The following is a 27,517-nucleotide window of genomic DNA, read 5'->3' as shown; positions in this document are numbered from 1 at the left end:
AAATCTTCTCAATAGAATTGGACAAATAGAAATAATATCTTTTCTCTGAGATCAGCTTATCCTTAATTCCTCGCCCTATAAATCCAAGAATAAGGCGGCGGTAGCTCATGGGGATTATTTATTAGTCTCAACCTAATGAAACGTCGTTTTACTAGAATATTGTTCTTTACCCCGATGCTCGTTAAGGGCACCTCATCCACGATTTTCAATCGCAATCCCCCCCCCCCTCACCCTCTCAATTACCACTCCACCAAGAGTTCATTTGTGTTTCCTCGTAAATAACTTTAATTACCAAGAACCTTTACCCACGCCTGATTTCGAAGTCTATTATTTTCTATCCGAATGAGGACCCACGAGTAGGTTTCCTGCGTGGGGGTAAGGACAGTAATTGCAACGTTTATGCACACGATTCAAGCTACACACGCTACCATTGATAAAGTTAAGAATTTTGCATTACTCATGATAGTTCCTGATGATAATCAACCTACGATCTTCACCTAATAAGTATTTGCGGAAATATAGCGAGGTTCTGGTTTAGTTTCATTAAATTTTGCATTTTGTTATAATTTGTGATTTTAATTGTTACAAAAAATTAAAGATTCCTATTTTGAAAATAATAAATTTAAAGGTGTATTTGATTATAATATGTATGCATTGTAAGCGTTTCAGGTTTTAACGGAATTTTATTAAGCTAAGTACTCAAACATATTACCCCCCCCCCCCCTATTTTAATCGGAGTGGTGTCATTGTTAAAAAAACTTCTCAATTGTCTTTCTGGTCAACATTTTTTTTCAAATTTCTCAAATATGTTCTCATTGGTTTTCGCAAAATATATTCTGTTCATTAAAATCGGTTGAGCTGGTTTCGAAAAAAAACTAGTTTTTTATTTTCGTTTCCGGTTCCACAAGCTGGTACGTAAGTACCAGCTTAAGGTATTGATTTAGGTCTAATATTTACGCAACGTTTATAATATTGCTAAGTGATTTTTGCTTATTACCTTCCACGCATTTTTGACATTAAAATAATAATTTAAAAGTTGGGCCCGTATCAGAACCTAATTTATGAAGTTATGGAGGAGAAAATTAAAATCGAAAAAGTAGTTTTTCTTGAAAAACGGCTCATCGTTTGTTGTGAATAAATTTTTGTTATAAAAACTAATGAGAAAGTTTTAGAGAAAAATTGAAAAAAATGTGAGACATTTAAAAAAAAATGGACGTCTCAATCAGAAATTTGAAAAAGAATTTTTATTATTAATTTCTGTGAGAATTAACAAAAATCTAAAAATATTTTAATTAGTGTCCATCAAAATCGGTAAGTTATTTTCAAGAAAATAATTTTTCTTTCTTTACCCTTCCATGCCTTCAAATAGAATACGATTTCAGGCTTATTATTGGGGGAAATTTTACTTCACATGGATACGAACGAAAATAAATCGTTTCTATATTCGTATAGGGCCCACCAAAGTTGAAAGCGTGACACATTTCAATTAATGAATATTGGATAAACGCAATTAACCTATCCATTTAATGAAATTAAATCTCCTGTTACGTATTTATATTTCAAAACCTCTAAAATTATATATAAATGTATAATAAAATTATATTTTATTTCGAAGCGTGCCGAAGTTGGCACTATACCAACTTGCAACTTATTCAAAAAGTGAAAGTCCAAAAGCTGGAGGCGTTCCAAATTTCAAATAATCCAAATTGGATAAAGCGAAAAGATTAAATTGTTTCCCACAATGTTTCCGATTCTTAAATTTTGTTCCCCCGGCCATTGAAATTTACTTCTTGGAAGCCCCAGAAATTACAAATTATTGCAAAAAGCCTAAAATTTACTAAACTGTGAAACTTAAAAATTAATATATGTATCAATTATAAATAAAACAAAAATTTGGTTAAAGCAGAATGTCGGGTTAAATTTAAACATACCGGAACTTTTTTAAAGCGATTTATTCCCAAGAATAAAACTTGTTGCTCAAATCATACAATTTTAAACGCTTTGATAACAAAATTATTCAAGTTAAATGTTTGTAAATTTTCAATTTGGTTATTCAGTTTCTACCACCAAAAATAGACGCATTTCTAACCCAATTAAACATTTCGTACAGTAGCGAGTTTATTTATAGCAGCCTCACTAGTTTCAATTAATTCAAAAGCAATTCTTTAGCGGATCGAAATAACTTGACCATGTATGTAAGTATATATGATTTCTTTTTGCCATGGAGGAGCAATTCATCTGCAGAAAAATAAAAGTAAGTTTCTTGATGAAATGCACTGCGAGAATGGTCTTCCAAGGCCGACAACTTGAAGCAAACAAAAAAGCGCTCCTCGAACCCCCGGTGCTTTTGGGCAATTAAGGTCTTGAAAATCGAGTGTAAAGACGTACGACGAGGTCCGGTGTTCAGGCGTTTCAAAACTTTGCCCTGCTGCCGAAAAGCAGTCTTCTTTCTTTTCTACCTTCCCCCGTGCACCGTCCCTCTCTCAACAGAACTATGAAATTATGTGTTCTCTTCCGAAAAAGTGCCGAAGTACAGAAGTAACTGAAATAACGTGCTCTTGTTGACCCACAAGGTCAACGTACTTCTACTAAGTTTCATTTAACGCAGAATTTAATAAGCTTTTCAATCGGTTTAATAAATATTTTTTTGTATATTCTGGACAGCTTAATCACCTTTTAAAGTAAAGGCCAATTTTTAATATTTTACCCGGTTGGTGGTCCGATACTATCAGTCGATATCCCTTAAGTTTCTATTGCGACATATTTTAACGTACATGAGATTATATTCTTATTGGTGTTAATCATAAAGTCTTTGGAATTCATCCTAAATTCTTGATATTTCTAAATAATTCAAGCCCGATTTGATCGTACTCGTTGCCCTTTCTCAGTTTCCGTGAGGAGTGAGGGGATACCCACATATCGATGAACTCTAACCTCCATCTGTCAAAAAAATCACACTTTCGTTTTCTCTTCCAGCATATTTTGTCGGAGATGAATTTTTAAACTTTTTGAAATATTCAAAGACCAAAATTCTAGTCTTGTAACATATTTGGTATAGAATTTTTTCTAAATGGAATAAACCAATTTTTAATTTAAATTTATAAATGTTTAATGAAAAAATGACCTATTTATAACCGAAAAAGTGATCTCAAATGACTAATTTCTTATCCAAAAAGTGGCTAATGTGCACTAATGATGTGACAAAGTTTTTTTTGAATTTAAGAGAATTCGATGAAACGTATAAGGATTCCAGGTTAATTTTAACAAATCCAGGTTAAATATATTAGACTTTAAAACAATTCAAGTAAAATTCAAAAGAATTCCAATGAAATGGAAATAAGTTTAAAAATTCCAATGATTTCAGTAAAATTGGAGTGAATTTCGAGGAATCAAAGAGAAATGAGAAGAATTTAATGAAAATAATAAAAATCAACGGTGAATTTAAAACGCAATTATATTAAATAAAAAATGCATTGAATTCTGTACGTTTGGAATAAATTGAGATTTTAAGGGAATTCAACAGAGTTTAATGAAATGCCTGAGAATTCATAGTGAGCTTAAAAGAATCCAAAGTGAATTGAAAAAAAAACACGATTTTTTTCTAAACATGCCGAATTAAGTGAAATTTAGTGCATTGAGAGGCTTTTAAAATCTCTTCAAATCATTGAAATTCTGAGCAATATTACAACATACCTTAGAAATCCCTGGAAATTTCTTTAATCGCTTGAAAATGTCTTGGTACTATTTATAAATTCCCTAACATTTTTCAAATACACCACTCTCACTTTTATTCAAGTGTCGGGGTTGCCTTCAAATAACCTTGCACTGATTACGGAGGGATCGAAACGTAATCAGTGAGGACCGCCTGACTCGTTTCCAATGGGAACATATATATATAAAATGCCGCAGCCGCTGTCGCCCTGCTCCCCTGAGAAACTGCGTGAGCCGGCAGTTCTAGGAAGGCTGGGAACGGGGTGACTGAAAGCGAGAGTTGCGTGTACTTTGAAATCTTTTAAAATCCTTTGAAACCTTTTAAAACTCTGGAAAATGCCTCAGACCCTTTTGAAATACCACAAAATATTTCAAATTCTTTGAAATCCCATTAAATGGCTGAAATAAATGGAAAATTCCTTGAAATTTCTTGAATACCTTAAAATATTTGAAATCCTTTGAAATCCCATTAAATGACTTAAATAAATTGTCGTATAGTCTACTGTACCTTGAATTTTTCAAAGCTATTGAAAATCCATTGGTATTCTTAAAAATAGCATAAAAATTTGAAGTCCTGTAAAATTGGCTTTTTTAAATCCTTCGAAATATTGAAAATTTCGTTCATTTTTTTAAAATACACTAAAATATTTCAGAATTGTCCAAATTCTTTTAAATCCATTCCAAATCGTTAAATTAATTAAAAATTGCTTTGATTTTTTTAATTCTTCAAAATCATTGGTAATGCCTTGAAATATTTGAAAATCCTAAAAATATTATAAAATATAGTGAAATTCTATGAAATCTGATATTTCGTGAAATCATAGAAAATTAATTAAAATAAATTGAAAGCTTTTAAAATCCATTAAATTCCTTTAAAATCTGATAAAATCCTTGGAATCTTTTAAAATAGCCTACAATCTTACAGATTCTATAAAATTGTTTCATATGTTCTGAAATTCTGGTAAATTCTTCATAACACCAGAGACAATTTTTTAAATCTCTTAAAATCATCCAAATCCTTATTAGTTTTAAAAAAATTTTGTAATCATTTAAAAATTCCTTGGAATCTTGTAAAATACCCTAAAATATTTAAAATAATTCTTTAAGATCTTTTGAAAACCCTTTAAACTTTTTAAATCTCTTGAATACATTCACCCATGTGATAAAGTATTACAAGAAAAGTGACTGAAAGTGATCTTTTTATTTCATAAAGCGACTTTAGTGATTATCTTGAAAAGTTACTTAAAAGTGATTTGATACCAAAAAATAACTAAAAGTTACTGGGTAGCAGTACTCAGTATTCTTGACAGTTACTTACAGTGCTTCTAAGGTAAATTCTCTGACTTTTGGCATTTTTCTTCAAAATCCCTGACTTTTCCCTGATTTACAGGTTTTCCCTGACCTGAGGCCCCCCTGAATTAACCTAGAATTCTTTGAAATTCTTTAAAATTCCGCCGACAAAGAAATAAAGTTGACAATAATATATGTCAGGAAAGAAAATTAAAACCCGCAAAATATGCCGGAAGGGAAAATTAAAATCCGCCATATTTTGCCGGTAGGTAGTGCTCGACCTCATCTTATTTGCAAATTATTTCTCGTTTTATTGATCACTTTGCAAATTATGAGCGTTTGAAATTAAATTGATACTTTTTTTCTATAGTAAAAGAAAAGTAAATAGCAGAATTAAAGTAAAGAAAACTTGAGTCTTGAAGGAAGATTAAAACTAAAAGTTGCTGCTCTCGATTTCGCGACAAAAGGAAGAGTGAAGCATAACTCGTTTATGCAACGCAAGTTTTTTTTAGAATTAATGGCTGGAGTTAAGCACATAAAAAGAAAATAGAGAAAGCGCTTCAGGATACTTTTAAAACAAATGGCTAAAGTTTTGATATAACTTTGATCAAATCTGCAACAAGCAAAGTGTTGTGGGTCACGTGTTAGAATACATTTGTTGTAAGCTTGGAAGTTTCAGGGTAAAAATTTCCTAAAGCATGGCATGCAAATTTCTCTAAAGTTTCACTTTGATTTTAAAATTGAAATGCAGCTATTAAAGAAAATAGGTTATTAAGACCATTTATTGAAAAGAATAAATTTATTAATTCGCACATACATAAATTAAAAACATCAAGAATTAAAAATTGAGAATTCTTCCGTTCATCTTTGTTTATAAAATCGACATTTGAACTAATATTCTTAATTAATCGACCATTATTTTCATTCTTTAAAATATCAGTTTCAGATTATAATAGGAAAGGTATTTCATAATTCATAACATTTGAAACAAGGATTGAATTTTTCAATTATTTCTGTTCCGCGAGATACATTAGGGCAACGTGCTGTGTTAACGATTCGAACGCCAATAACCAGGCATTTAATTAGGCACAGTAATGGGGTTGATGAGGGAAGTTGAGAGGACCCGACAAACCGCGTTCTGGCGCAATGCGGCCCGCCCAGCCTACCTCCCCTTCAACCCTATTTCCTCATCGCTCTCGTACACTTTTTTATTACAATTTTTTTTCCCCTGGTTACCTTACTAATGACAATTGTTAATTACCGTGCGAACGCAGGGAGGTCGACAGAGGGCTTCGTTAACGCCTTAGAGAAAAACTGGCACTGACGCGACGGCCAAGAACATCGACGAGAAATTAGAAGAGATTTCGACAAAAAGTGGAAGCATTGTTGAGCAACCCAAATCATTTTCCGGGAAGAAAATTTCATTAAAATCAAATAGGCCATTTTATGTCTAAACATTTCTACCGGACAATTGGCACTTCTTATGGCTTTGAAATATTATTCAGAAAGAAAATGTACGGCCCTAGAAATAAAAATCAAATATTTCTAATACGATGTGTACCAGAAAAATAATGTTTACTTCACACTTTTTTAACTATTTTACACTTCACCAGGTCGAAAATTAAGTATTGGTCTATTATTAAGCTGTTGATTTAAATTTTTACCATTTAAAAATATTAATAGCACATATTTCCCCCACAAATGGAAGATAAGTAATACAATTGAGATAACGGATGCAACAACTCGATAAGCGCTTGAAACCGCGTAGAAGCATTGTCCACTCGGTAAAATCTATCGATAAAAAAGTGGCCGAAACGTAATAAAAAAATATACATTCGTATTCAGCTTGACGCGGCCGTCCAATTGTTCTTATGAAACTTTTTCATTGGATAATTATTACATAAGATAAACAATAAAAACTTAGAAAATTTTCCGACCAAAAATCGATGTTTTGTAAAACACAACTCGCGATTATTTGGCCGTTTGTTGATAAAAATGCTTGACATTTGTATGGTGTATTCTCAATATATAAGCGATGACTTTAAATAACGCACTTTGTTTAAAAAGCTAATATGTTTTTTTTTTAAATAACAAATTGATTCCGAACCAGTGGAACGGTCATCGAAAAAATGTTAGTTGAAGTAACTTATCCAGAGAAAATTGTTCACTAGAATTTGAAAAAGTTGTTTTGAAAATTTGAAGAAAATCGGTCGCAAATTGTAGAAATGCTAGCGAGTTGAAGTTAAAACAATCTGCCGCTGGAGCGTTTTTTTGGTGAAGCCGTCGAGCTAGGCCTCGACGTTTTCAAGACGAGACGAGCCTTATGTGCTTCCTTGAATTGATCGTCTTGTGTCTTCCTTGAAAATGCCGAGGCCTCGAAATGCGAGGCCTTGCCTTAGGCTTGTCTTGTCGCCTTGAGTTTGACCTGCCAGGTGTCCAATCGCCCTGTCCCTTCTCACCGTTTAATAAAAATCCCGTAACCTGATACGCCAGCCTCCTCGGCCCTTTTCAGCAGGGGTTTCTTCTCTGTAAGCTGGAAGAATATACGTATCCAATTTTTGTTAAATTTTTGAAGTACGATATTGTAAATATAATATTCGGAATCTGCAAGTTTTCACGGTTCCCGGGATATGCAATGTGTCTAAAAATCTTGAAAAATTGAATACGCTTAATGCAGACCTAATACATCTCAAATCAAACAACTTCTAGTTTCATGCTTGAAACACAGAATTCTCGGGACCCAAATAATAAAGGTCCCCAAAATGACGGTTAAGTTCGTTAGTTAGACATTTCCAACCAAAATTAAAAAATTAAGAACATTTTAAAAATTTTCAAATTTTTAAAAAAATTTTAGAAATTGTTGTCAAAGTTTCTTATAGATGGGTAAAAGACTTGCAAATTACCCAAATAAAATTTTTGATTTTTATGAAAATTAGAAAAGTTACATACATTTCAAAAATTCAAAAAAATTAAAAAAATTTTTTTTGCATAGATTCAAAAATTGCATTCAAAATTTTCACTAGATACCAAATACATTTCAAAAATATTCTAGCCAAATTTTTCGATTAGCCCACAATTTTAAAAAAAGAGCTTTTTAAACATTTTTAAAATTGTTTTTTCAAATTTTTCAAATTGCTGTCAAAGTTTGTTTTAGATGGGTAAAAGATGGGTAACATAAAAATTTGGATTTTTATTAAAATTAGAAAAGTTACATACTTTTCAAAAATTTGAAAATTTTCAAAAAATAGAAAAGATTATTTTTTTCATAGGTCCAAAAATTGCATTCAAAATTTTCACTAGATACCAAATATATTTCAAAACTAATTAAAATTTTTTTCAAATTTAAAAATTTATGTCAAAGTTCAGTTAGTGTTTCAAATGTTGAGTAAAATCAGAAGTGATTAAGAACACTAGAACTTCGAAATATAAGATACTAATAACGTCTTTTTCTCATAAATACTAGTCAATGTCTGTTTTTATGTAATCGTAATCCTAAAAAAAAAACTAAATAATCTTTCTGAATGCTTGACCACTTTAAATAAAAAATATGATTTATTATTTACCTTTATTCACGTTAATGTAGTTTTTAAATATCTATTTAATTATTATTTATTTACTGTTTCTTAGATTACATACAGTTTTGCGAAAAAATTATAAAAAATAAGTTTTAGAAAAAATGATTTCAAAAGTGTGTTAAAAAAGATTTTAAAAAAATGTTTGAAAAAAAAGTTTCAAAACATTTTTTTGAAAAAGCATTACAAAAAATTGTTGCCGCTGCGTTTTTATGCCTGAGGAACAAAGGCCGCTAAGCGGAGCACTGCAGCGGCAGCGTGTGTTGACTTCAACTCGCTGCCATTTCCACAATTTTCAACCGATTTTCTTCAAATTATCAGGAAAACTTTCTTAAAGACTAGTGAACAACTTTCTCGCAATAAGCTACTTCAACTAACATTTTTTCGATGACCGTCCCACTGGTCGAAGTTGGCAAAACTGGTTTTTTGTTCAGAATCAATTTGTTATTTAAAAAAAAATATAAGCTTATTAAATAAAGTGCGTTATTTAAAGTCATCGCTTATATAGTTAGAATACACCATACAAATTGTAAGAATTTTAATTAACAAACGGCCGAAAAATCGATAGTTGTGTTTTACAAAACATCGATTTTTGTCGAGTTGTTGTCGAGCTGTTGGATCCGTCATCTGAATTGTTAATATTTGTCAATTTTATACAAAGATATTTTCTGGTTGAAAAAGAAAAAAAGAGACCTAAATTTGGCGTAGTGGAATTGAATCAGCCCTAAATGAGCCTTTAATTTTGACTTAATGAGATCACAATTACCAAACAGACACATGGTTTTTCCAATTTTGTGTTGCTTCTTTCAATAGGTACTAATATTGGTATTAGTTTGGTGATCGAACGAAAAGACTTAAACAATTTCATGCGCCCAAGCAAACGTTTTCGTTTCGCAGATTCGAATGATTTTAAACCTTTAGTTTACAAATTTTGAATCACAATTAATTAAGATTAGTCGGGTTTAAAATAAAAAATAAAAAATCTATCAACTCAATTATCAATCGTGAGATACGCGCTCGTGTAGTTTTTCTATTTAATAGGGAAATGATTTTGAATACAAACAAAGAAATTCGAATAACTATTTATTTTGAAGTTTATTTTTTTTTAATTTATACAAATGTAATTTTTCTAAGATTCTTGAGAATCAAAAAAATTAATTTTCAACCAAGCAGATTTATTCTCAGCGAAAGATGCGATACATAATTGATATTTCTTATCAAAAATACATTTATTTTAAACAAAAAACATTTCAGCTCAACAGAAAAAAACGAATTATCATAAAAATAGTTAAGTCCTCAACCAAAAAAGAATAATTTTAAACCAGTTGCTTTTTGAACAAAACAACAAAATCTAACTTTCACCGAAGAAGGTGAATTATTTACAAAATAGTTTAAGTACACAGGCCGACCAATTTTAAAGCCAGAGACCAGACCTTAAATTTCCGAAGGATTTTGATGCGCTGAATCCGAATCCGAGCTCAAAATTGCTCCTGTACGTCAGGTTTTTAAGATATCCTAGCCTAAAAGTGCAAAAAACGCGTTTTTAGCTGTTTTTGAGGTTATGTAACTGTACAAGAAAAATGTCTACCACAAAAGCTAATATGGAATTTGAAAGTACTAATCTTCCCCTTACAAACCTACTTTGATTTATTAGGATAACTTTATTTTTCACCAAAATATTGTAATTTGAAATTTTTTATTTTAGCTTTTTAACCCATTAAACGCTGAGGTGTTCAGATTTATACAACGCATTCTCTATTGCTGACGGTACGATATTTTTTCTTCAAAATATTATCTCAAGGGTTTTCAAGGGTGCATGGAACTTTATTATTCCAAGAAAAATATGCGACTAAACTTATTGTTCCCTGAGTCAGGTGGGTTAGCATGCTTGTGGCTTGTTAGGGGTGGTTTCTACCCCTAGGAAACGGCTTCCGTAGAAATGAAAAGACACAGGTTCCATCTTTTTTATTGCTTTATCAATGTGCAAAGTTTGGTTCCAAATGACTGTACACTTTTGTTGGTATTTGGTGCGGGATCCTTTGTTCTTTTTTAAAGCCCTAAATTGTGGGCGCCATATTGGATCTTCTAGGGGTTATAACAATAAAACTGACACCGGCAATAGAAAGCGCACCCTCGAAAACCCCTGAGATAATATTTTGAAGAAAAAATATCCTACCGTCAGCAATCGAGAATGCGTTGTATAAATCTGAACAACTCAGCGTTAATGGTTTAAAACGCTAAAATAAAAAATTTCAAATTCCAATATTTTGGTGAAAAATAAAGATATCCTAATAAATCCAAGTAGGTTTGAAAGGGGAAGATTAGTACTTTCAAATTCCATATTAGCTTTGTGGTAAACATTTTTCTTGTACAGTTACATAACCTCAAAAACAGCTAAAAAACGCGATTTTGCACTTTTAGGTTAGGATATCTTGAAAACCTGACGTACAGGAGCAATTTTGAGTTCGGATTCAGATTCAGCGCATCAAAATCCTTCGGAAATGTTCTGGATGTTGACTTTTGTCAAATTTTGTCGGCCTGTGTTATTTGGCCAAAAAATATTACTTTCGTTAGATCTTTCAAATTTTAGGTCTCGCGCAAAAAATGTTGTATACCTTGCAAGCTGCAACAAGGTTGAATTCTTAACTAAAAAAGATAAATTTTCAACAAAAAATGTAAGCTAGTTCATAAATAAAATAAAAATTAATTAAATTATAAATCAAAAACCGTTAAATTCTACCAAAAAGGAGAATTTTCATTAAAAAATTTGAATCCTCTACTTTATTTTCAAACTAACAGTTGTATTTTTAAACAAAGAAAAAGATTAAATTCTCACAAAAAGAGATGAATTTACAAACCAAAAAGACAAATTTTCAACCCAAAAGTTGAAAAAAAACCTCTTCTTTAAACCTTCAAAATTCATACAAAGCTTCTAAATTTTTTTATGAAATCTCCAAAAATATCCATTGTGCTTTAAATTCAGTGGAATCTTTTCAAGTTAAAATTTTATCTTTAAATCATTTAAAAACCTCTAAATATCTCTTAAATCTTCTACCTTATTTTTTGAAATTTCAAGATATCATTTTAAATGTTTTAAAATCTTCGCAAATCAAATCATAAATCAATTCTAATTCCACAAAAACAGATCGTTGTAACAGTTTATTTATTTAAAACAAATTTTATGAACATATTTCCAAAAAATTAATTTAGGAACATTATTGCTTTTATATAGAAATTAATTTTCGGAATTATAACAAACTGAAATGAAATAAATAAAAATGTTTCAATCAGGATTTTAGTAAAAAAAATTCAATCTTTTTTGACAGAAAGCAATTAAGGAAGCTTCCTACAGTGGAGAGACATTGTAAAGGGGAAATAGAAAGGCAGTCGGTAAACTGTAATGAAGTTTACCAAGCAGCCTCTTCCTTTACCACAGTTTCCCCTTTCCCTCTCCCGCGTGATTTTTCAAACCCCTTACAATCTATATGCATACAGTCCTGACCAAAACCAAACTTGATATAGATTATGGAATGTCCAATATATTCTCCGATTACGCTGACCTAGAAAAGAGAAAGCTTGCACGAAAACTAATCTCATTATCCATCAACTCGACCAACAATGTTTTCAAAATAAGATTTAATTTCATCGCATTTCATAGAACGACTTTTCCGCCTTTTTTTAATTCAAGGAAAACTTAATTATTATCCGAGACTCGTGCAAATCTCATTACTTCGTTACTTCAACTCTGATTAAAGTAGAAATTCATGGTGTTATAATCACCTCTAGGCCGCTTGTAATCACTTTTAATATAAATTGTCTGCCGGAACATGAGTACAAATTTCTTTTGCAAACATAGTCATGTAAATTAAAATCAGCACGAAAGATACGTTAAGCCGCTTTAAGCGGATTTGACCTTTATCTCAATAATTTGATTCATTTGACGGATTAAATTCTCCAAATTTGCTGGTCTAAAACGTATTTCGATTTAGTTTTTCCAAAGAAAGTCTGCGTGTTCCTTTTTGCGAAATATAACATTCTTTTTTGACAATTAGTACAAATATTAAGTTGAATTTTCAACTGTTATATATTTACCATAGATACTAATTCTTCCCCAAGATGAAATCAACGAAGCGTTTTGAAATTCTGTAATTAAATTTAGAGGGGAATTTCTAAATTTTATCATCTAACGAACCATAATCTCGAAGCAGGTTTCATGCAATCAAACTTCCTATTTCCCTTCTGCCATTCCTTCTGCTCGTTCCATATAAATCGTAACCTTTGCGACGTATTTTAAACAGGAAAAATATTTCTCGCAGACGACTTTTATGCTTCTCGTCTACCATTCTTCATATCCGACTGTATGATTTGCAATCGGAACATAATTGATAAGCTTTGGATTCTGTAACTTCATTAAGCTTTTTACAACTCCAATTAAAAAATTACTCAAGTCGGAGACAAATGATCTTATAGAGCCGCAGACCTCGGACTCATTAGAGAAAATAAAAAAAAATTGTCAATGGAAGCTTAAATTAAAAAAAAAAATAGTGAGACAATAGTGTCGAGCAATTTTTTTATATATTTCACCAAACTCTCGGTTTCAGCTTCCTGTAAGCCTTGGCCACAAATCGGGAGGATCCAAACATAAACAATCAGGGCCGCCTGACCTGTTTCCAATTGAAATACAGTGAAACCCTTCATTAGCTCTCCCTTCTATAGCCCTTCAGAAAATTGACGCCGCCCCGCAGATAGGTATAACAGGAGCTGCGCGAGGTGCGCGGGGTCTGCGGTTGTTACTCAGGCGAGCACTCAGGCGTGAACAAATAAAAGCGGAGCGGGATAAAATGAGTTAATTCCCACCCAGCGTCAGCCCCAAAATCAGGGCTACATGAGAGTTTCATTGTATAGAATATTCCGCAATATACGCGAGTAGGTACCCGCGTAATGAGCTTTTCGCAACGCTGCTGGTGTTTTTCATGCACGAGTGATAACCGTTTCCTATAAACATAATCGATATCCTAGAGTCGTGCACAAAATATACTATTATATGTTTCGAATCAAATGAAAATTTAAAATATCCATGCAAATCAAGTTTTAAAAATAAAAAGATGCAAATTAATGATATAATCTCTCTCTCTAAAGTTGAATTTAAGCTGAAGTTCTGAATCTCGACTGACCCTGTTGCAGCACGTAAATCTTTTTTACAATGGTCTTGCCTCAATTCGGATTATGTAAATACAATACAACATAAACGTGTACTAGATCTGTCCTATTAGACTTGGTGAATCACCAGAAACGGTTTTTGTTAACGAAATGTTACATCCGGAGTGAAACATGAAATAGCACACTTGAACTCGAAAAAAAACTTGAAAATAAAACCTTTGCCAGGGGTTGTACAAAATTTAATTAAAATCCTCTTTCGCTAGAGACAAAACGTTATCCCTCTTAAGTAAAGAAGTTTTATAAATAATCATTTAAAGAAATTTTTGTCAGATTAAAATCATATCTCTAAAATTTCCAAGGTATGCCGCAGAGCAAAGCTCATATTTTGGTAAAATTGATTGATTTTTTCTACTTGAATTAGTAGGACAAATTTTTTTATGTATATTTTATCTCATTTTCAAAGTTAATCTGAGGTTTTACCACTAACCAAATTCAAATGGAGGAATTCGAGGATATATGAGAACAGCAATGATGAAATCGTACTGAGTCAGACAATACTAATTCCATTAGCTGTTAGTGTTTACTAAAGTGCTATGCACGTTATGACTTGGAAAAGAAAAATTCATTAGCGGAAGCCAAACTCGACTAAAACACGAGAATCCTAGAGTATGAATAACACGCCACATTGAAAAAGTCTGTTCATGCAGTATAGTGCGTACACTCACCCTTTTATGTACTCATACAGTTAAAAATGAATCTACTGTTTTTCTACTGAAAAACATTCAATTAAATCCCAAATTAAACCCCTCATAGTAGAGATGTATCGCACAATGTCCTATTGCTATGAGGGATGTATAGACTGCTTTTTTATGAGTTGTTCCTTGATTTTCCAAAATAAAAAAAAATAAAATAAAACCAACAACTCAATTCCACTCTTAAATTTCATTTTCATATTTTTATTTTTTGGAACTATTGAATTTTGAATGCGCTCAATCATTAATGTTCAATTAAAAACATTTAAACATTAAATTAATAAGTTCTTAAGGCCATGTGATGAGTGGGCCACGTGACCAGATTCCTATTTTACCGCCACTTTTTTATCTCCTAACTGTTTTACACGCGAAGCGCCACATCGAGTTGAAAATTTGGGATACTAAATAAGAAGCTGTAAGAATGGTGGGCCTGGTCCTAAATTTCTATAATTATGAAAAAAAATTTTTTTTGTAAATAAATTTTGTTTGCCTTTTTCATTATTATTAAAACTTAGGACCAGACTCCACCTTTTTTAGTACTTCCGATCTATTGTCCCAAATTTTCAACTCGATGTGGCGCTTCGTGTAAAAATAAGTTAGGAAATAAGAAAAGTGGCGGTAAGTTAGGAATCTGGTCCCGTGACCCACTCGTCAGATGGCCTTAGGGACTACAATTCAAAATCCGTTAACTACGGATTAAGCTTTTCAACGTTTTATCAAAATAATTTTTAGGTAAGAAAACTTGAGGTTAAGTCTTGCCAACCCTCGACAAGTCAAATTGCGGCATCTCTCATTCAGACAAATTTTAAGCCCAGAAAATGATTAAAATCATGTAAGCCCCCCACTACGTTTTGCTCATTTTGGTGGATTACACATTTTTCCGAATGAGAGGTTGTCGCAATGTGACTTGCCGCTAATGTTACTTGTCAGGGGTTGGCATAATCTGGGCCCGTAAATACAATGTTGAATGTTCTTAGTTCAAAATGGTCTTTAAATATCGGAAGATTCAATTTCCAATGCTTCAAATATCAATTGGTGAATTATTAAAGTTTTCACTTTGAAATTCAACAATATTCAATATTTAAATTCCAAATACATCCAGCTTCGCGTTCACAAAATACAAAGTAGATGTGAATTTTGAAATGCTTCTAATGTCAAACTATACAATTCTGAAAGCTTTAGAACAATATTATACAACTTTAAACGAATTAGACTGAAAATCGCTTTAAATTTTGAACGTTTTTCATTTAAAATTACAATAATATAGAATAACAGACACGGCAAACCTGAATTCGACCAACATTGTTTAAAACTCATAAAACTTGGTATTTGTGTTATTTGCAAACTGACATTTTGGGATAGAGACTTTCTAAAAAAATACGGTACATACCAATATAACCAAGATAATTAACATTTTAATTTTTATTCTGAGGTATGTTTTTCACTGTTTTGAAATCTGTTAATAAATTCTACCTGAAAGGCAAATGACTTGATGGTATAATAATAATGAATTTGTAAAATAAGAAAATGGAGATAGTTTTTATCAAAAACAAAATAATTTTTTTTTAATAGGCGAGATAAGGTAAAAAGCCAATAGTTAAATTGTTTCTTTCCAAAAGTTCTAGAGTAATTTCTTTTCCACCTGTCGAAATTTTTTAGTGTTTGTTTTTATTATGTCCAAAATTTACATTTACAAAAAAAAAAACTTTTCAGTGATAAATTTAAAAAAGTAAAAAACTAACTTTTTTGGAACTCTTTAAAAAGCGCAATTCTGCTTTCAGACTTTTTCACGTACCCTGCATGTATTCTTAAACAACCAACATTATTTTATTCTCAGAAAAAAGGTCGCCACTTTGTTAACTGTCAGCCTTTAAATACTTTTTTCTGCATTTCTAAACAGTAATGAATTGTAGAAAAATGATTTCTTCTGTCTTACGGTCACGGCAAAAAAAAAAACAAATTAGAGCTGTCATTTCAACTCCATTTATTTTTAGAACAAAAATTAAAACTTCGACGTTTCGGCATCACTGCGTGCATTTTTTAGAGTATGTAATAATAATTATAATAAGCTAATACATAATAAAAATAAATATAAATAGTCTTAAAAAAGTTATTGTTTATGAAGAAAAACTATTTAAAAAATAATACCTTAGTTTAAAACGATTTGTAAGCGAAACAACAATCATTCCAATTTTGGAGTCAATACGTGTTAATTTTGTGTGTCATAATTAGAAATAGTCTATACGTTATTAAAGTTTAAAAAAAGTAAGACTCCAAACAATTATTGAGGATGAGTAAAAAGAGAAAGCCTCATAAAATTGAAGAGGCTTTTTTCAGCGTGAAAACTACATTATTAATGATTATGAAACCGTTCTAAGTGTTTTGGAAACAACACATCAGTAAAACAACAATACATCAGTAATTCTATGGAAACTTGGCCAATCATTGTATTTCACTTTATATACTGACTTTATCTTCATCAACGATTTACCGCCTTATTTATCTCCTAGTTATATGTTCGTCGTTGTTTCCAAACCACTTAGAACGGTTTCATAATCGTTAATAATGTAGTTTTTACGCTGAAAAAAGCCTCTTCAATTTTATGAAGCTTTTTCTTTTTCTCATCCTCAATAATTGTATGGAGTCTTACTTTTTTTACACTTTAATAACGTATAAACTATTTTTAATTATGACACAACAAAAATTGATACGTATAGACTCCAAAATTGAAATGATTTTTGTTTCGCTTACAAATTGTTTTAAACTAAGGTATTATTTTTTAAATATTTTTTACTCATAAACAATCACTTTTTTTAAAACTATTTATATTTATTTTTACTATGTATTAGCTTATTATAATTATTATTTGGATACTCTGAAAAAGGCACGCAGTGATGCCGAAACGTCGTTGAAGTTTAAATTTTTGTTCTAAAAATAAATGGAGTTGAATTGATAGCTCGAATTTGTTTTTATTTTGCCGTGACTGTAAGACAGAAGAAATAATTTTCCTACAATTCATTATTGAATGAAATACATTCCATACAAATTTTATTTACAAAAATTCTTTAGATTTAAGATTTTCATATTAAAATCCTATATTTTTGAACTACTCAATTATGGTAGTTGTCAGGACGAAAAACAGTTCTCTGTAAAAAAAGTTTCTATGGTTTTAAGAATTAAAATTAGATTATTAGTCATGCCTCGTGAAAGAAAAATAATTACTTTCTACGAAAAAGGTTTAAAACTTTCGAAAAATAATATTGTAACAATATTTTTTGTAATTTAATTTTTTATTACTGTCGGTTATTACCAATTTCAAAAAATGCTCGGATTTAAATAAATCACGCCTTATTTGTTCAAATATAATTAATTGTTTAAAAAATGTATTGAATTGAAGTAATTGTTTTTACGATTTCAAAATATTGCAAAAATAAATATTTTTTGTAAGTTTAAAAATTTGTTACTTCAAAATCATTTTTTTTTATTTGAAATAAGATCATTAGTTATATTATTTTCATTCTTACAATTCTTACAATCATCGAAATCTATTTTCTTTAGATCTACTTTTGGACACAACAACTGCCTTAAAATTATTCATTCTAAGGCATAAACTTAAAATTTAGGATATTTTCCCCTTTTAAAAAAGTGTATGAAACGTAAATAAAATTCGAAAAATATAACAGATATGCCTCTGAAAAGAAAAGTTGAAGAGACGAGAGTTCGTTAACCTTACAGCCATCTCTATAAAGTATGAACCCTATCGTAATTGTGTCTGGGCCAGAAAAGAAATACAAAAAAGTCTCATCATTCCATGCGATTTGTTGCTTACTTGTGGTCGATCGCGTCAATAGAAATTAAATTTGGACAAGCCATCGAGCTCCATTATACCAACTGCAAGCTATAACGGGTTGGCAAAAGCTCGCGTGACTGCACGGCAAACGTGCGTGGAATAAAGTAGATGCCCAGCAAAGGGAAAGGGTCATTACTGCCACCAGTCAGGCATTCGTTGAATCATTCAGTATTGAGGGCAAAGAAAATTTTTCTTAGATTCAAGGCTGTCGCTTTTGGAATTATCAGTACACCTTTAATAGTTTCTCTATCGACAACATATTATGTGCATGCACATGACCTTTAGAAGCTGTAGATTATGGAAGAACAACTCGAGTGCATGTCGAAGCAATGAAAATAAAAATAGATTGACTTTTTTATACTTAATTTAAATCTAATTTAAATAAGTATTTTTTTTTTAATCAATGAAGTTAAACTTATTGTTATAAATAATAATGTTAAAATCGTATCATAATATTTAACTTTAATAATAAAGTAATGCTTTGAAAAATATTTCACACTTTCTAGATTAATGTCTAGTAATAGAAAATTTGATCGAATAGTTTTATTTTGATCAAATTGAATTTGTACGTTTTCCTAATCTTTTTTTTTTTTAATTCAGTTAAATCTGAAGATGCTATTATTACGCGTATAGAAAGACCTTTTCATCTTAAATATCGAACAACTTCGTGCTTGGGGAACTTAGCATCCATACGCTCTACTTTTCTAGTAATCTTAACATGCCTATGCTCCACTATGTATTCTTATTAAGGTACGAATTATTCAAGATCAAAAGTTATATTGTGAGCAAACGCGGATATCTCGAGCATTCGCAGCAGTGATTCTTATGTATTTTTAAATTGACACATGGCCTTACATAACCTAAAAATACACAGGAATAACTACTGCGCATGCCAGGGACATCCGCGTTCTGCCACCACTGACTGGGGCTGGAGGATAAGCTATCTCTCTCGCACAGCAACATGATTGATCTTTTCAATTTTGCTCCATAAATAGCTCTTTACTTGCGCATACATGTAAACTATTTAACCTTAATTTAGAGGGGAGCGGTAAACAGCCAATCAGGTCGCTGCGCGAGAGAGATAGCTTATCCCGCTAACTCGAGGTCTGTCTTTTTTATTTTGCTAATAACTCTGTCATTGCCTGGTACCCTCCAGTTATACATGCGCTATGATAATTATTTTCCAAGTTATTATAAAAACAAAGTTTAGTCCCATGTATTTGGTATTATTGTTTGCCCCTCAGGGTGCAGACATCTTGGATAACCCCACCTAATGGCTCAATTTTACGAAGTGCGAACAACGCACCTGCTAAACTTCAATGACCATGACATACAATTAGCAAAGCTGTCAAAATAATAAACAATGCATTCAGACATGGCTATTTCAAATCTTGAAAAGTATTTAAGAAGTATTTAAGAAGTTACCACCGCGTAGATTATTCGTCGAATGACGTTTTTCATTTCGTACTTAAAGTGGTAGGTACTTCGTACCCCAAGTGATAGGGAATTTATACCCTACGTTACGGTGCAGCATTCACACCGCAAGGGTAATTTCTGTTGCAGATATTTGGTACCCTGATATTGGTGCTTCATTAATACTTTCTTTTTTCTGTGCAATTATTATCAATTCCCTAACTTTCTGGGATTCCCTAACCTTATAAAAGTTAATTTCTTATGCTGGTTTAAAAATTAATTCAGACTGATTCAGTATTAACCAAATTCCGGTTAATTCATTTTCAAGTCCACACGGTAACACTATCGTCTCTTGTAACTAGATTGAGCCATGCATCAAGGTAATTTTTGTTGCCAGTAGATTCTACCAGGAAATCGGATTAGAAATGACTCCTCATTTTTTGCGAATGAAGTTTAAGGGCGAGCGAGTGAATTATTATTCGTCCTGTTAGTGCAGGTACTATATAAAGGTAGTGTAGGTCGCATCCTTTCCATTGTCACGAAATACGAACAATTAAATAAATAACGTCAAAGAGGGTGATTTAATTTGCAAGGTCTTTCATTGCAAGTTTGAAGTTCTTAATGCAAGCCACTTCTTAAATAGAAATTCAAACATATATTCAAATAGGTGCACATTGGGACAGTAAGTGACATATCATGTTTATTGTTTAATGAACCCAGAGATCATGTGCATTTTATTTATTCGCCTACCGTCTCGAGGGACTTAACCAAGGGGGAACCAATTATTCTCAACCCGAGTTGTTTTATCCGCGAAAAGAGTATAAATTTGTGTACGAATAGTTTGGGCATTGTAACCGCAAAAGCGCCACAGACGGTTTTATTTGGTCTCACAACTTCATTTCACTCAGCCATTAATAAAAACCCAATAACGGTTCGTGCTCGTGTACTTTTGCTTTTTGAAACGATCGTATTTTACACGCTCAACCTGTTCTCTCTGATACTTGTGTAAACTTGAGGTGATGACTGCGGTTGTTACTCTGTGAAAAAAAACATGTGACCACAGTGAAAAACATGTGAAAATTATAGATATAACATGAAAAAAGGTTGGATGGTATAAAAACCACCTTTGTACTTCTAATTTTCCACGTGAAGTATTTAACATCACATCTATTCTTCAATTAGTATTAAATTTTCCACATGAAGAATTAAAATCATAATTTAAGCGTTAAATTAATAAAAAGATACGAAACAACCCTTTTATATATTTACTTTTCTTCAGCAAAGAAGCATATTTCTCAAAATGTTGTGTATATAACATTGCAAGTGAGTGTAAGTTTGACATCTCAGCTCCTCTCCGATATTTTTTTAGAGCTATAGGAGGAAGGATTGTAGGAGCAAGGAATTTAACCTTTAGACGGCCGGAAAGCCGATATATTGGCCCTGGAGGAAAGTCAGTCTTTTTCTGTTAGAAACAAGACCCCGGGATTTTCGGGGTCTCTGATCACGAATCTGGAGTCAGATTTGAAAAATGCACGTCAGGGGGCCCCAAAACCCCTCCTCCAAATGCCCCATTTTTTTAATGTTCTCGAAACCCCGGCTTTTTTTGGGTCGCTGAGCATGAATCTGGGATCAGATTTAAAAAAATGCACGTCAGGGGTCCCTTAACTCTCCCCCAAATGCCCCAACTTTTTGATATTCCTAAAATTCCGTGAGAACGTGACTACAGTTTTTTTTAGATCGCTGATCTTGATCCCAGATTCGTGATCAGCGACCCAAAAATCTCAAACTCACGTCAACACTTGACAATTTGACGTTACAAAACTTTGCAGTGGGCGGACCATTCTTTCTACCATGTGATGTAGTGAACGAGGTGCGATGGAATTCGAAACGATGATTTTCAGATCTTTCTTTTTATCGTATGATGTAGAGAGAGAAGATTCGATTGTGCTCCAATGACAAGTCAAAATTTTAAAACCGACCACACTTTATCTCTGTTTATCCAATACGACAGAAAAAAAGGTTTCAAAGTAAATGTTTTGAATACGCCTGTTCGCTAGCTACGACGATGCCACTAATTTGGAACTATTGAGAAGGAATTTAAATTTCAATGATATATTAACAAGAAATCCTATAGTAATTAATTAACTTTAAACTGTAGTATAAAATGTTTGATTCAAATGAATTTATATTCTCTGCTCTTTTTTAATAACGCTGCTTCAATAACTTCGAGATACCCAATAGTTCGCACTTCAAATGGCGCCGTTGTCAAGGTCAAAGAGTTACCCTACAGGTGAATTCGATCGCACGAAATAATTCGATGAGTCCGCTCGGCTTCAAGCAACAGGACCCCACTGCTGGCGATGCAAACCCGCTTTCGTGTCTATTCGCTATGCAAACTTGTGTACTTCCCGAGAGTGAACTGACGCTACGTCATGACGCAGCTACACAGCTAGACCGTTAGTGTACAGCGCCTTACCGTTACGCTCTTTTTTTTTTATTACATCTGAGTGAGCACAGCACACCCCCGAAACTCCACTCATTAGTACATGCGGCGCAGCGTCAATTCTCGGAAGGCTCCAATCCAGGGGGCTCAAATCCGAATTCGACTATACTTGGTTTTATTTACAAGGTGATATTTGAGCATAAAATTTTATCATCCAGTATTTTTTATCGGCATTTATAAGGAAAAAAGAAATATTTTTTCTTTAATTCACTAAAATTATGTTACCAGTGATGTAAAGTAGTTAAAATTTGTAATTCCACATTTCATGTCAATTTTATAAACAAATAATACAAACAAATTCATAGTATCGGCATGTTTTAGGGAAAATACATAGTTCTCTTCTTAATTCTCCTAACATTTTGTTGTCCAGTGATGTTTACCAATGGAAATTTGTTATTCGAGATTTTCTCTTATTTTTATAAACAAATTTTTCTCATTGTCTTTATATTGTATTGTTCAGTCTTCAGTTTTAGTTTCATCAGTATTTATTCTAAAACCAGGAGCTCGAGAGCTTCCGGATCAAGTTTTGTATAAGTTTGTCTTCACTCTTCTTTAAGATAGTACCAGTATGCACTGGACGAGACCAGAAGTTAGGGAATCAGATCAACGTTTGTTACACTTCAGATATAACAAACATATGTTACATGGAATATGGCGAAATATTGGAATTCCAAGACAATTTTGACAATATTATTTATTAAAAAAATAATCAGACAATTCCAGATGATAAAACTTCATCACTTAAGATCAATAGAAATAAAATTTAAAGACAATGAGGAAAAACACAATTTTCTTCTACTCATAAATGCAGTCACTGTGTATTTGTTTAGAAAATCAACAAATAATGTCTTATACAAATTTTAATTACTTAACATCACTAGTCACATCAGAGAAAAAACTGGGGGTAGGGAAAGTTGCAGGTAATCTTTCAAGCAGGGTAATAGTCTGCTGATTACACCAAACTGAGGTAAACTTTCCGTGGTGACAGTCCTGTAACGTGCTGCATTTAGAGGAGTCCACCATAGATATATGCGATTGGCCACGTAAATTTGACCTCAGCTTGCAGTACCCACCTCGCACTTACCCTGATTCACTGATTAACTGCAACATTTCACATCCTCAGTTTTTTTTGTTTCTATCAGAACCGATTTTTTGTTCTACGGGAGCTGCAACAAAAAGAAACCTCTCTTGCAAAAAAATAACCAAAATCAAAATAAATTAATTGTTCAAAAGGAACCTAAAGTAGGAATCCTGACGAGATTGAGAATTGCAGTCTAAAAGTTGTTTTGAAATTCCTTTTTCATTTCGCTGTATCGCGGAACGAGGAGCAGTCCTCGGCAGAGAATTTGTTAATTTTTATTACAATCTGTGGATGCAAACTAAAGTTTCATTATAGTTTATTAGGTGTAACAATGAGTCAAATATTCTGATGGTGGTCTGTTGAAAGCTATAAATAAAAAGACCTTCCAGATTCGGAAGCAATGCCATTGTAAAATTATAATAGACGTTTTCAACAATGCAGTTAAACGTATGTATACATTTTTTTTGCACAACACGGGCACACATAGAAGTGAGGAAAACGTGTAGTCATGTGATCTATATACATTCGAGATAGCATAGCGTTGTGTATCGATTGTCCTGTGACCCTGTTCATAGTGAACATACGACTATCGGTTTCCTATATGCGATATAGAAACCCCACGTAAGTATGGAGATGGGTGTATTATAACGCACTTATAAATGGTTAACGGCTCAGCTAAAGTGCTTTCGCGGTTTGCTCGCTTACTGACATAAAACTACCGCCAAACCGTCGGCCAAGTTTTGCAAGTCATACTGTTTTCTGGGAATTCGGAGCTGCTTTGGTCAAATATGAATTAACAAACGAATAAAATCATTATTTGCTAACATATCTTCTCGGTTTATTAGCTTTAGTTCATTTATTACTTGCTGATGTATGATTTCACTGTTTCTTATTACATTACCCAATACTATTGTATTCTTCAAAATGAAATTTGCAAGAGAAATAGAATTTAGATCTATTCGGCAATGAAAGTATGTTGAAAACAATGAGGCTCAATCCGGTATACGAAAGCCTAGCAGTCATTACTTTACCTATTAGTAAACAAATTGGAAAAATTATTGAATACGTAAAATTTGTTTCCCTGCTTTTTCTGCATAAAAATCCAGCTTACACTTAAAAACATACATGAAAACTTAAGGAAATATAAGGCCGATTGCTACCTCATGCAACTTAATATTAAAGCGCTAGGACTTGTAATGTTGGAACTCAATATCGACAAAATCTAAATGTGAAGATAGATTAAATTCAATCATGTGTGCTCACAAAAAGCATGGGGCAATTTGCAACGAATTATACTGTGCAACTAACGGTAAAAATTTCTGTTAATTACGTACATAAAATATTCATAATTTTTTTTTTAAGTCGGATCTCTAAAGCTTTGAAAGCTTACTCGTAATGATTAATGCGATCTTCATGCAGATAGGCTTGAATTTGCATTTCCAGGTCAAGCGCTATTTTATCTACGCAGAACCAACAACGCGTTGGGAGTAATTAAAAATACAGGGCAAATGAATCCTTTAAGATTCTTTTTACGAGCTGGTTTCTTTTAATCTCTTCTTGGCATGCCCAAAGCGAGATATTTTTAAAATAGCTTCTTCTTCCTTCCAAGAAAGATATTCCTGTAGAATTTTCTCTATTATAAATTTCCAATTCATAAGAAAGTAGACAAGTTTGGCCATACGTCTTTCATTCCCGCACTCAAAGTAAAATAGGGGAGGTGTCACGTACAGTGAATTTTTCTCACTTTGGAGCTATTTTTTCTCGCGGTGAAAGAAATTAGACAAAAATGAGCTTTTCAAAGTAGAAATTTGTTTATTTTTAAGCATTAAAAGTGAACTCTTCTGAATCTCAGTAGGTGTGGCTACGGCCAAATTAAAACGTTCAAAATGTAGCTAATATTTACACGGGGAATATTTGCGTGTTAAATCTTACATATAACTTAGTTCGGTAAACGGATGACATTAAGGCATTTTATTAAAATTTCACTTTCAGTCATGTAGAATAAAATAGGGTAATATTTTATATGAAAAAATCAATTATTAATATAAATTCATTATAATTTAAATCGTGATTCAGTAAGAAATAATACAACTAGATAATAAAGATTACCTGGCAGTTGGATAAACTGAGTCGAACTGTTAGTTACAGTTTCAATTAAAAAGAAAGAAAGTCTACGGCTCTAAATATGTGAATTATAAATCGTAGTCATGTAAAATTTCGTCCGCCAGCGAAAAAAAAAATTCTTGCTACAACCACATTCTGTCGAAGGTTATCCACTACTATACACATCCTTACACAATTTAACTTAAACAATTACATTAAATGACAATTCATTACATATAATATAGTTGCACGCTCTTCAGGATAGGAAAGCTTTTAAAAATCAAAATCGTTGTGACGGGTTTCGAACCACCTAAACTAAGTTTAACGAGTTCGATCGCTAACGACTAAACCTGGCGGCTAACTTAACACTTAGAATATTGAGAGAAAAATCTCAGCTATTGGATATGGTGGTCTATCATTTCGCCACATAGTGCCGAAAAATGGAACTTGAAAGAGTAGGTACAATTTTAAACATGTATTTTAATTTTCGTATAAAAGTGTTTTACGATTGTTTTGTGAAGTATAAAACAATGATTGAATACTAAAAACAAATATTCATCAGAAACAAATAATTTTAGATAGAATTTTCATCTTATACAGTTAAAAAACACATTTTTGTGAAATAGGGTTTTAAAAATAATTACAATTATTTCATTATTTTATGTGAGTATCAATGCATTGTTAACTTAAATAAAGTATAATTATTGTATATAGTGACAAATTTTATCCATATTATAACAAGAATACGAATAATACACGACTGTAGTTTAAATACGAATTCTAACCTAACTTTTGGATCATATTTTTAAATAGTAAATATTTAATTTATAAATGAATAAAAATTTACTTTGAGTTTATTTCTGCTATAAAATAAGTCCATTTAAATTTATAATCTTTTGAAAACCACAATAAAGAGAATAATAATTGTCTTTATTTTAAGAAAAACATTTTTGTCAAAAAGTGTGGTTTTTCACTACATAATATGCAAATTCCATTTAAAACACTTTGTTTACAATAAAAACTTATTTTTATTATCCAATAAATACTTTAAACTCCACAAAAAGAATGTTAAAACACTTTTATGCACATTTAAAAATGCATCTTTAAAATCGTGCCTATTCTTTCTAGTTCGATTTTTGTCACCAGGTGGCGTATCGCAGTTTAACCATTTCCAATAAAGTTAAGTACGTCAGGGCCATCCAAAACAATATCTGGTCTCCGTTTCATCGAAATTTCTTATTTTAAGAGTTTATTAATAAATGGGCTTATCAATTTAGAGGAAGTAAATAAAAATATTGGATAATTTTTTATTCCCAATTTTGTAATCTTATAACCCTGAAATATTTAATTTTTAATATTTTAAATTTGTGCACAATTGAACATTAGAAACTGAAAAATTAAACTTATTTAAAATATATTAAATTAAATTAGGTTAGAATCTAAGGAATAAAATCAAAAATGGAAACGAATCTATATACAGTGAAACTCTTTTATAGCGCCGATTTTCGGTTTGACCGTGGGTGGGAACTTACTCATTATAGCCCGCTCCGATGTTGTTTCTTCACGATTAGGTGCTCGTCTGAGTATGTATGTTAGTTATGTTTGTACGGGGGACTTGGCCTTAAACTTCAGGCCTGACAATTTTTACGCCCCTAGCGATTATAATTTTACTTTACTTTTGTGTGATTCCTCTCAAAATAAAAGTGAAAATCTCTACAAAATTCTGCAATCTATACTTTCTTTTAAGTGAATCATTAACCCTTAAACGGGCAAAACGCCACTACCGGTACACTGCTTTTCAACGGCCAATAACTAAGACTATTCGACACTAGAAAAAATTGAGACACATATATTTTTATTGCTTAAGATCTCCTCTTTCCGACGGTGCTAATGAAATTCCTCAAAAAATTTATTTATTATCCCAAAATGCAGTTTAAACAAAAAAAAAAAACGTGATTTTTCGTGTCTATTTTTTTTGTAAACCATTTTCCAAAGCTTTTCGAGTCTGTAATTAACCTGGAATCTCACTAACCGGTGGAACAAATGTCTAAACTTTGAGAATCCATGGTTCAAAGATCGATT

At 31.9% G+C, this 27,517-nt stretch overlaps 1 protein-coding gene across 4 annotated transcripts in view; it reads right to left on the bottom strand.

Moving 5' to 3' along the window:
• The window catches only part of LOC117179282, a 298,303-nt gene that overhangs the window by 130,528 nt on the left and 140,258 nt on the right, over positions 1–27,517 (bottom strand). Inside the window, exon 1 of one of the 4 annotated variants that reach the window (XM_033370927.1) lies at positions 23,336–23,376. The exons of the other annotated variants lie outside the window; for them this stretch is intronic. Coding sequence (XP_033226818.1) covers positions 23,336–23,361 — 26 coding nt within the window. The 5' untranslated portion in view covers positions 23,362–23,376. Of the gene's footprint in view, positions 1–23,335; positions 23,377–27,517 lie in introns of those variants that run through there. 4 annotated transcript variants of the gene reach the window in all.

Source organism: Belonocnema kinseyi, chromosome 9, assembly GCF_010883055.1.
Source record: "Belonocnema kinseyi isolate 2016_QV_RU_SX_M_011 chromosome 9, B_treatae_v1, whole genome shotgun sequence".
NCBI classification, from domain to species: Eukaryota; Metazoa; Arthropoda; class Insecta; order Hymenoptera; family Cynipidae; genus Belonocnema; species Belonocnema kinseyi.
Note: the sequence above shows the minus strand (reverse complement) of the source record. Positions and strands in the feature narration are given on the sequence as shown.